General features: G+C 39.1%; 1 protein-coding gene across 6 annotated transcripts in view; it reads left to right on the top strand.

Annotated features, from left to right (window-relative positions):
- The window catches only part of PTPRQ (protein tyrosine phosphatase, receptor type Q), a 217037-nt gene that overhangs the window by 158162 nt on the left and 48461 nt on the right, over window positions 1-10414 (top strand). For all 6 annotated transcript variants that reach the window (XM_019543153.1, XM_019543150.1, XM_019543152.1 and 3 more), the window contains exons 45-50: window positions 1623-1809; window positions 3455-3699; window positions 5443-5509; window positions 6389-6547; window positions 8677-8899; window positions 9422-9495. In XM_019543153.1, the coding sequence (XP_019398698.1) occupies window positions 1623-1809; window positions 3455-3699; window positions 5443-5509; window positions 6389-6547; window positions 8677-8899; window positions 9422-9495 (955 nt within the window). The remainder of the gene's footprint in view (window positions 1-1622; window positions 1810-3454; window positions 3700-5442; window positions 5510-6388; window positions 6548-8676; window positions 8900-9421; window positions 9496-10414) is intronic.

The following is a 10414-nucleotide window of genomic DNA, read 5'->3' as shown; positions in this document are numbered from 1 at the left end:
CCTTCCTCCTCTTGGAAGTATTTTCCAGTTATTTATCATCTGTGAATCTTATAAACATAGATCTAGTTCCTGTACCAAGGTCTCTATGAAAATATTAAATGGAATGGGTATACCTTGCTGTTTGAGCCAAAAGAGCCCCTACCTAGCCATGTAAATTTGGGTTTTAGAAATTATGTACAATTTGCAATTCAGCATTGCCTATGCTTAGCCTACTGTGTACCTCCTAGGCCAAGGCTTAAACTGTTTTCCCAAGGAGAAGAAGACACAAGTTCTACATCTCCTTCAGGCAAGGGTAGTTTGAACATGAGTGGATCCAGGATCACAGTGCAGAGGGTGAGGACACAAGCACCCCTTCAGCTGTGTGACACATGCACAGTAAGGTTAGCTCTGTACACAGCCAGACCCTCTTTGCCATGATCCTAGATGCCAGTGACCTCTCTGTTCATTGGCATGCAAATACATGCTCCAGTTGCAGCTCTACCTGGCCATGAGCTCTGAGCTCACCAGCTGGTCAGCGCAGGCCCTGGCCAGAGACCCTGCTTTCACATAGCTCTGGATCCTGGAGGTGAGCATTGCTGCCGTTCACCCTCCCTTTCTCCAGAACCCTGGCTCCATGTGAATTTGGCACTATGGGAAAAAGGACGACAAGCAGTGGTGGCATTCAGCCCCTGCCTTCATGCAGCTTCAAAGCCCAGGAAGTAAGCACCATTGCTTGTTGCTTCAGATGCTTATTTATCCAAATAGATCCATAGACCTTAGCACTTGCTTGGGAAGCAAGATCCAAATAGTATTTGTACTACTGACTTGAAGTAATTTCATTTCTACATTTAAATCCTTCAGCTATTGCATCCTATCAGCCGCCTTTAATTCATTTCTCGAATGATTTTGCCCTTCTGAAATCCAAAACCCTAGTTACAGACTTATTCTTAATGATCCTACAGTTTATTAGAGTGCTAGTGTGGCTGTATATAGGTAGAATTAGTCATTCTCATTATCTTCTCTTTTTTCTGAATACGCTTCAGAGAAAAATGAGCTAAGAATCTGCACAGGAGAATGTTTCTGTGCCTTTATTTTTTAGCAGTTAAAACAATATTTGTTGGTTGTATTACAGTGGTGACTAGCTACAACTAAGTTGATCCCACTGTGCCAGGGGTTTTCTGTTTGAAGACGTATGCTAAAAACAGTAGTGTATTTATTATTTTATAACTCCACTATGCAGCAATTCAGTTTTGATAACTGGGATTCTTGCATACCTGTGTACATGGGTTTGTGTATAGCAAAAGAAAATGTTAAAAGTCCTCCTCAGCATACAGAACCAGGCATGCCAGTTTCTGTAGTCAACTGTACACACCTGAGTGCTGTGGTTAACATCATGTATGGGTACCTTAAATTTTACATTCTTGACCATGTTACCATTTCCTGATGAGCTGACTGGAAGCAGACAGCCTTTGTTATAGGTTTGGAATAAGGCTTGAACTCACACTTTTGAAGCACTAGCACAACTACTTAATTACCCTGCTACCGCACTCTCATTTTCTATCATATATAAATATATATTAAACATAATATTCTGTTCATGTAACATCCTCTTTCTTGTAGTGTTGTGTTTATTTATTTTACAGGTAGATAGTGACAATTACAAAGCTGTATTTCTTAAGACAAATGATGAGGATAGAGCCCTGGAAATTTCAGATTTAAAAGCATTTACAAAATATTCTGTGGTAATCATCGCCTTTACAGGAGATGTAAATGCTGCATATCTTGAGGGCAAAGCTAGCACACCAGTAATTGTCTCCACTTTTGAAGCAGGTAAGTGTTTTTGTTGTTTAACTTAATGTAACTTTACAGTTCCTTTTTTCCATTATATCTGTTCAGTAAATAAAATATAAATGTTAGGTGCTAGATGTTTTCAATGCAGCTTTAGATTTTGCTTTCACATTAAATGCTTTTATGTTTTTTCTTCTATTTAAATTATTCTTGTAGCCAGAAAAGTGATAATAAATAAATAATAACACTTAGCCTTTATAGCCCATACATCTTAAAGTGCTTTACACTTTAAATATAGGTATCATAATACCTTTTTTACAGCTGGAGGCACTGAGACAAAGAGTTCAGTGTTTTCAGTGGCAGAGTTGGGAATGAAACGCAGCTCTCCTGATTCCAGGCTGAATATCAGTCCAGTCAGCAATTACATGCAGGAATCAAAAGGCTTAAAGCTTTATCCTTTTATATGATAGTGCAGCTAAATGAAAAAATATAATAGCTTGAGAATATTAGTTCACTTATGACAAAGTGCTGCTGATAAATTTTTAATCGCCTCTCTGCTGGTTTTGAATTATTTTGCTAAGCTGTTCTTTAAAAAAAAACCTAACTAAATTGACTATATATAATTTTGCTGCATGACATGACACATTTTCTAATTATCAACTGGTTTAGAACTTTAGTCTTTTAACTATAGCTTTAACTATAGTTTCAGGTCTGGATATAGGGCTGGCTTCCTGTCAGTGAACTGTGTATGAAATGTATCGTCCGTACTCTTAGATGTGTCAACTGACCTTGGTACCACTAACCAGTGAAAACAAGTTTATACCAGGAAGGTCACTTGTCTGCTGTTCGATGATTTCTTATGTGGGCTAAAGACAATTATAATTGTTTCTGCGGCTCATCTCACCTGGCTTTTCTATATGTGGTACAGCCATTTATTTTAGACGGAGACCCTGGTAAAATGATCCTGGGATTTGGTACTTTGAGGATAGACTACCAGACTCATTGTTTCAACAGAGGACTATGCCTGTATCATAGGGGAAGATAATGTTTTATACTGTGCCCTGAGATGTGCACTGGCCTGCAGTAAGTTTGTGGCTAGAATACAAAGCACGTGTTTGACCTATAAAATAGGTTTGGGTATTGGCTATTGGAAAGGATAGAGGATACTGTTGTGCTCAGAAGAGGTTCTTGATAGAACAGCCCCCTGTTTGCCACTAGCTGAGGGTTTTCAGGATGGAGCTCTAAAAGCTCTGAAAGTTGGGGATGATAAAATAAGGGTTTTTTTGTTTTTTACATTCAGATCATTCTTCAAAACTAACTTGCTACTTGGGCCTTACAGGAAAAGATGAGTTTAGAGATGTAAGGTTGTCGCTTATGAAGTGTTATTACAATATATTTCTAATGATTAGGTTTGCTCTTTGTGACATTAAATACCCATACAGCAACAGACTTTGGCAACAAACAGGTTTTTTATTAAAAATATTTATCATTACATGGTATTTATATGTGCATAAACCCCAAGTATTTAGATAGTTATTTCTAATAAAAAATAATTAAATAGCAATAATGTTATGATGATATCTAAAAATATAATCTGTGGCTTTCCAGGATTTTAATCCATACATAATTATAATACATTGTAATTCAAATTGATTAATAAGATATTTTAATAAGATATTTATTTTAGTGCCTAAAGACCCACCAAACAACATAACATTTCAGAAGATACCAAATGAAGTAACAAAATTCCAAGTGACATTTGTGCCACCCTCTGAACCTAATGGAAATATTCAAGTATATCAAGCTATGGTTTACAATGAAGAAGACCCTTCTGTTGTCCAGATTCACAATCTAAGTGTCATTGACAAAACAAATAAATCAATCACTGCTATGATAGAAGGGCTAAAAGGAGGCTATACATATAACATAAGTGTAAGTAGTAATGCAGTTTTCTGTCTTTGGTGTCAGAGAGAGACTTGTCTGAATGAAGAATGCTGGCCTTGGCTAACAGTGTGATTTTTGTTACCTGATTGTACGTCATTACCTTATTTGTAACCAGAGGCTCAAGTGGATGGGTGAGAAGTAATTGGAACTAAGGGTGCTTGAGACATGTCTTACTACCTTCGTGGCAATCCCAGTTCTGCCGCTGAGAAACCAGGCCCACCCATTAGTTTTTACTGTATGCATATCACTTGCAGAAACCTGTTGTGTGGTTGCTTTTTGGCACTTGTCAGGATACTCTCAGAATCTCTATCTCTACCTCTGTCTCTCTAATTTGAACACCACTCCAACAGCAACCGTACAAGATTGTTTTCAGCAAATGGTGAATGTAGAGTGGGAAAGAATGTGCAGGGTTTGTGGTCTCAGGATTGCTGCTGAGACAGTATAGACATGACCTTATAACTCTACTGGTGTCACCTGTCCTGGTCTAGGTTTTAGATCACCAGGTCATATTTTGACACATCACCCACAACTATAAACTTGTGCCTGGCTTTTGACCCTTGAGTTAATTTGTATTGTTAATTGGTTTCAAATTCAGAGTCCAGTTCTAGAAACAGAATTCATGGGGTGATTCTTTACTCCTGCATATAGTCCCATTGAAGCAAACAAATTAGAACTGGAGAGGAAGAAAAGCAAGAGTAAAACTACTGCTGGAAATAACCCTTTAATTACAGCACTTCAGAGCAGACTTAATTAATGAAGTCTGCTGGACCGCGCTAATTAGCACACTTCCAGCAGCCTCTGCATTTCATGTATCGGCATCTCTACACTTCAAAATGGCAATGGGGGTGCTTTAACTAAAGCTCATTGAATGAGCTTTAATTAAAGTGTCCCCATCATCATTTTGAAGTGTGGGCACACTGATGCATGAGATGCTTGCTTTAATTAGAGTAGCTGTCAGAGCCGCTCTAATTAAAGTCCCCCTCCCTCCCCAATGCCCCTTGGAGCACATGTAAAAATTCTCTAGGATTTTAGACAATAGTGGAATAAATACCAACAAAGTATGAATGACACAAGAAAAGGAATTGAAATTGGTTTTTGATTTCCTCTACTATCCAAGAAGTTTAGAGGTGAACAGAGTGGGCCAAATTCTTCTCAGTTGCATGATTGTAAATCCAAAGAACTTTGAGCGTCACTAAGAGTAGACTTTGGTCTACTGTTATATATTTTGTTTTTTAAAGGAGAATTAGAGGTAATACCATATACTATTACTTTACAACTGTTTACAGTTTATATACACACACAAATATTTTCATCATAATTCTATCCTAGAGGTAACATCTTTAAGACAAGAAGACAAGAGTGAAGGATGTAAGACGGCTACATGAGGGAAACTAAGAGGCTTAGGGAACAGGTTGCAAAGAGCATGTTCTAGAGAAGGAAAGGAAATAGGGCTGGAGACATTAGGTAGAACAAAGGATCCTAAATAAGGCAGTCTGACGTATATCTAAAATAAGGTATAGTCCCATCTTGTATTCTGATCATATGAATAAAACATTCAAGCTACAATTTTAAAGTTTATGCTGTCAGAGAAACCCTTCAATCTTGTCGTATTATGTGTATATATAAAATTGCAGGATTCGTTATCTCTCTTTGAGCTTTCTATATTTAGGTTTGACTAATTTAACTCTAACATAAATTTATATTAAAATTAAATGCTAATTTCTTTTCAAGGTGTATGCAATCAACAGTGCTGGTGCAGGGCCAAAAATCCAGCTGAAAATAACCATGGATATAAAAGGTATGCATAATAAAGGGTCTCTTTACTGGGATCCAGGGGTGGCACTGGGTGAGTGAAGCTAGCCACCCCAAAATTTGCCTTAACCCCCTATAGCTGCCCCCCACATCATCCTGTCATCCCCCACCCACCCCACACAGCTGAGCCTGCCCCATTCCTGCCTACAGTGCAGCCCTCCCACCAGGAAGCACCGCCCCTGCACCAGGAAGAAGCTGGTGCCTCCCCTATTGGGATCCCTATATAAAATACTGCTGTATATTTAGTTTTACACGTACGTGGGTGCCTGTCCTTCCTCTAGAGGCCACATAAACTAAAAGCATGAGCATAAAGGCGAGACTCATAACTATGAGTTCTGTTCTAATCTCTGCTGTAAATTATGGTTCCTTTGTAAACTGCTTATACACAGGAGTAAAACATGGTAGCCTTACTCATGTTTGCATAATACTATTCTCCATAAGTACTACCCATAAAGTCAGTTTGACAACTTGCAGAATAGGAGACAATTAATTATGAATAAGAATTTCAGAATGAAGCCCATAATCTTGCCTGTTAGAAATAGAGCATGGACCTCTAGCTAGTTATACCTTGCTACATGCCATAAACTTAGGTAAAAAACATAGCTCCTTTTGCAGATAGGGAAACTGAATCTCCGATATTTTTTTAATGGCTTCCCTACTTCATGAGACTACCTCTTGGGCTCTAATCCTATAAAGGCATTTGCAGACTCTACTCCTTGTTAAGATCCCCTTGACAGGATCAGAGGCTTAAATTAGGACACTAGGCAATCCCGCTTAAGTGAGTTCTATCCTATAACACAAATATATGCCTGAACCATGTGATTTTAGCTAATAAACACTGTGGCATGCCATTGTTTAAAAACAGAACCACCACGCCCTAAGAAGAAACCAACTCCAGTTTACGATAAGAGTGGGGCACTACTTGTTACTGATACAACAATTGCTATCAAAATGCCTGTATGTTATTATAGTGATGTCCATGGACCTATTAAAAAGATACAAGTTCTTGTAGCTGAAGCAGGAGGTAGGAAAAAATTGTTTATTTTTTAATCTTTTTAGTTTCTTGCATGTGACCTGTTCCTTCATTGCCTTTATTTGAAGAAGAGGAGGGAGTTGACTCAGTCACTCCAGCAATTTCATCACATACCTGCACTCTCCTGCCATTTCATGCTTCAAATCTGAGGCATTATCTGTTTGTGATGAATTTTTTGAACCGTGCCACAGCACTCCACCCATTTTCGCCAACACATAATCTTACTGGCTGAAGTCACCCACATCCTCTTCCTCATTAACTTTTCCAGAGTTCAGTCATCTATTTTTTTAATTCCTTTTTTTTTTTTAAAGAACTACAACTTTCTTGAAAAGAATACTACATGTTGTATGTGTGAAATGAAAATATTTGGAACTCCCACTGGCAAGTTTTTACTGCTGTTGCCATTATTGTTGTGTATAATGTAAATCTGTAGAGCATTTCTATTTTATAATGGTCAGAAGGACTAAAATAAGTCCCTTTTGTGCACTATAGGTTTGTCACTTATTTGTATTAGTGGACATTTACTTATACAGGTGTCCTCTGGCTCTACTTTTAAGTATGTGCCTACCCATGGGAGTAAAGTTTTCAGAGTTGGATCTTGCACAGTCTGTTTTTCTTTACCTAAAAAAGGAAAGTCTCAGATATTGGACTTTCATAGGCCATTAGCCTGTGCTGTATGGAAGCAGAGCATTCTCACACTTCACTTTGTGCTTCCTGTTGTAAGCATCTACTGCAGCTTATGCATCATTGGAAGCTTATGCATCATTGCAAGATTTTTCTAATTTATTTAGGTTTCAAAATGGGAGATATTAGAGACAGAATCTTATTTCACTTTTCATATCTGAATAGTATTTTTTCCAGGCCTTTTTGGCAGTTTGAACAGTTTGCACTCTGACTTCCTGGCTAAGTACAGCTAGTCAAAAAGCCTGAGGCAGAATCTGTTCAAATTCTGCCCCTAGCCCCTGTGCAACAGGGATATTTAAGCATTCACGTGGCTACTGAGCACATACAGTAGACTCCTTCTTGCTGGGAAGGTATGCTGTGCAGCATATGTATAAATCCCAAAATTCTGACCTGAGAAAAAACAGGAGAAGGAAAAAGGCATTCCCGTGTTTTGGCCCTACTAGCTAAGTAGATCAGGCATTTGCCCAGGAAACAGGAGACCCACGTTCTAGGCCTCTCACTCAGAGGAGGCTTCAACCTGCATCTCTGGACTTCCCAGTGTTATTACATAAAATGGGTAAAGATCCATAGGGAAGTTTCTGTTCCTGCATGGGAGCAAGGATCCAAGCTAAGAAACCAGGGCCTGCTTTTCCTTTCTAGAGAACCATCTATCTTCCTGAGCCATACCCTCTTTATCTTCTTCTCTTTCTCTTGGATCTGCATTCCTCCCTTTGTTGGCTGCTCAGGTGAGCAGCTTAACAAGGAGGGCTGGAGAAGGACCTGAATAAAGCCTAACCTGTGGTCTAGTGCTTAGAGTACTGTGCTGGAAAGATGCAGGTTCAAACCTACTCTCTGTGAATGCCCTAGAACCTAGGGGCATTTTTACACATGGTCCGGTGATGCGGGTGCGGAGGGTACATTTTCATTAGAGTGGTTTTGAGTGGGGACGCTGACACAGGAGACAGAGGCTGCTGGAGGTGTGCTAATTAGCACACTCCAGCAAACTTAAGTAATCAAGTCTGCTTCACCGTGCTGTAATTACAGCACATTGAAGTAGCCTCCCCACGTGTCTACGGGCACCTGGAGTGTTCTGCTTTCTTAGTGGCCTAACCACTCAGCTACTGGGGTAGTGTGAGGGCTACCCTCCTATTCCTCTGGCAGATAATACCTCCTGGCCTTAGTGTTTTGCTAGGTAGACTTTTGTGACTTACATCTCCCCAGTTTACATGTCTGAGAACCATAAATGTTCGGCCTGCTGACCATGCAGTCATACGCCCTGAGCAATAGACTTGCAGATTGTGCTTAAGTGCCAAAAATGGCAGTTGCACAGCCAGAAAACTGTAAAGGGAAATAGGATTCAGCTGTAGGTGCTAAGTACTTTTAAAATCTTTGATTTACCTTTTATAAATATAATCCACTGAAGTAATTATTTAAAATTATTTTTTTATTGGCAATAGTTCAGCATGATGGGAATGTTACTAAGTGGTATGATGCCTACTTCAAAAAGCCAAGGCCATATTTTACCAATGAAGGCTTTCCTAATCCACCATGTATAGAGGGAAAGGAAGGAGTGAGTGGTAAAGAAGATGTATATGTCATAGGTGCTGATGCCACATGTTTGATACCAGGCAGTGAAGATAAAATCTGCAATGGCCCACTGAAACCAAGAAAGCAATACTTGTAAGTATATTAATTTAGGCTTATAGTGATATTTGACAACAAGAACAAAAGCTCAAACAAAATACGTATTTCTATGTGCTGTCATCAGACAACATGTAGAAGTGTACTTTTAAGCCTACTCTAGAAAAGCCAATGATCTTCGAAGGACTGTACATAGAGTCCAAATCTACATCAGATTTTCTATACTAAGTAGTTTTAAATTTTCAGATACTGATTTTTTTTCCCTAAAGTGTGTGAGAGAACAATAGATAAGCACTTTTTTGTTATTTTAATTATGGAAGATTCTTATACTAGAATTCAGCAAGTATAAATGTAAAATAAATACTGCCTGCTTCATGCATATACAGTGTTCTTTTAACATGGTGCCATTAGCATTCTTTAATTATATGCTGTGTATTGATTGCATATTTTTCCTTGAGTGGAAAGGTACTGACTCATTGTTAACTGAAGAGATGTTTTAATTCTTGCGTGTAGACATTTGGTCACCTTACTTTTCCTTGTTAACTTACTTGTATTTTACAGATTTAAGTTCAGAGCAACAAATGTTAAAGGCCAGTTTACAGATTCTGAATATTCTGACCCTATCAAAACTTTAGGTAAGGAGTACTCAATTTATTAAAGGCATTTTAGAGGGCAGCTGTCAAGTCAAGGGTTGGCAACAATTTCTGGCTGGGGCCAGAATGACCAAGCTCCAGTTGAGACCAGTGGGAACTAGGATCTGGCTGCCTCCAGTGTTTCTCCATGCTGCCTGGCTGCAGCACATTTCAAGCAGAGCTCCCCGTCCACTGAAATTCCATGTGCCCACCTGCAGCACGGCATTGGCAGAGCCCTCTGCTGCTGAACCCATGGCCATAGGTTACCAACCCCTGTGCTTAATTTTTAGATTGCTCTCTGCTCTCTTTTACTAGATCATTCTCTTTAAATGAATAACCTCAACTTTTTAGTTTCAGGACTGGCTAGGATGCACAGTGTGGAAATCTATTCATTCTATACTACACGAGATAACTGCCTGATCTTCATAGTCTCATCTTGGTCTGCACTTAAGTGGTCTACTGCACTGGCTGTAGTAGCTATGCTGGAAACGTACTAGTGTGGATCCAGTTTTACCTTACTTTGATCAAGTTTAAGCTGTACTGACAAAAGAAGTTTGCCAGAACAAATGGCTTCTTCAGTAAGGGAGGCATGTGTAGCAATCCTGGGAAAACTCTTTAAATGTAGACATTTAAAGCCCTCAGCTGCAGCCCCTTCTCTCTGCAGGCAGCCGTTGTGAGGTCATGATCTTGTAACCTTTGAAGCTCAAACAAATGTAAAGATTTTTAGCAACCACATGCAGATTAACAAAGCTGAGTTTAAGTGTGCTAATATAGAACTTGCACTATTCTGAGTGCAGATGGCAAATGGCATAAATGTACTGGCCAGAAGCTGTGACTGCATGTGTCCTGAGTAGGTGGGACCCAATTTTCTCTTGGCAGATCTTAATGACGTCTGTGTTTCTCGTACAGCACTAAACCAGGG

This window comes from Crocodylus porosus, unplaced genomic scaffold, assembly GCF_001723895.1.
Source record: "Crocodylus porosus isolate Cpor-Errol unplaced genomic scaffold, CroPor_comp1, whole genome shotgun sequence".
Taxonomy (NCBI): Eukaryota; Metazoa; Chordata; order Crocodylia; family Crocodylidae; genus Crocodylus; species Crocodylus porosus.
Note: the sequence above shows the minus strand (reverse complement) of the source record. Positions and strands in the feature narration are given on the sequence as shown.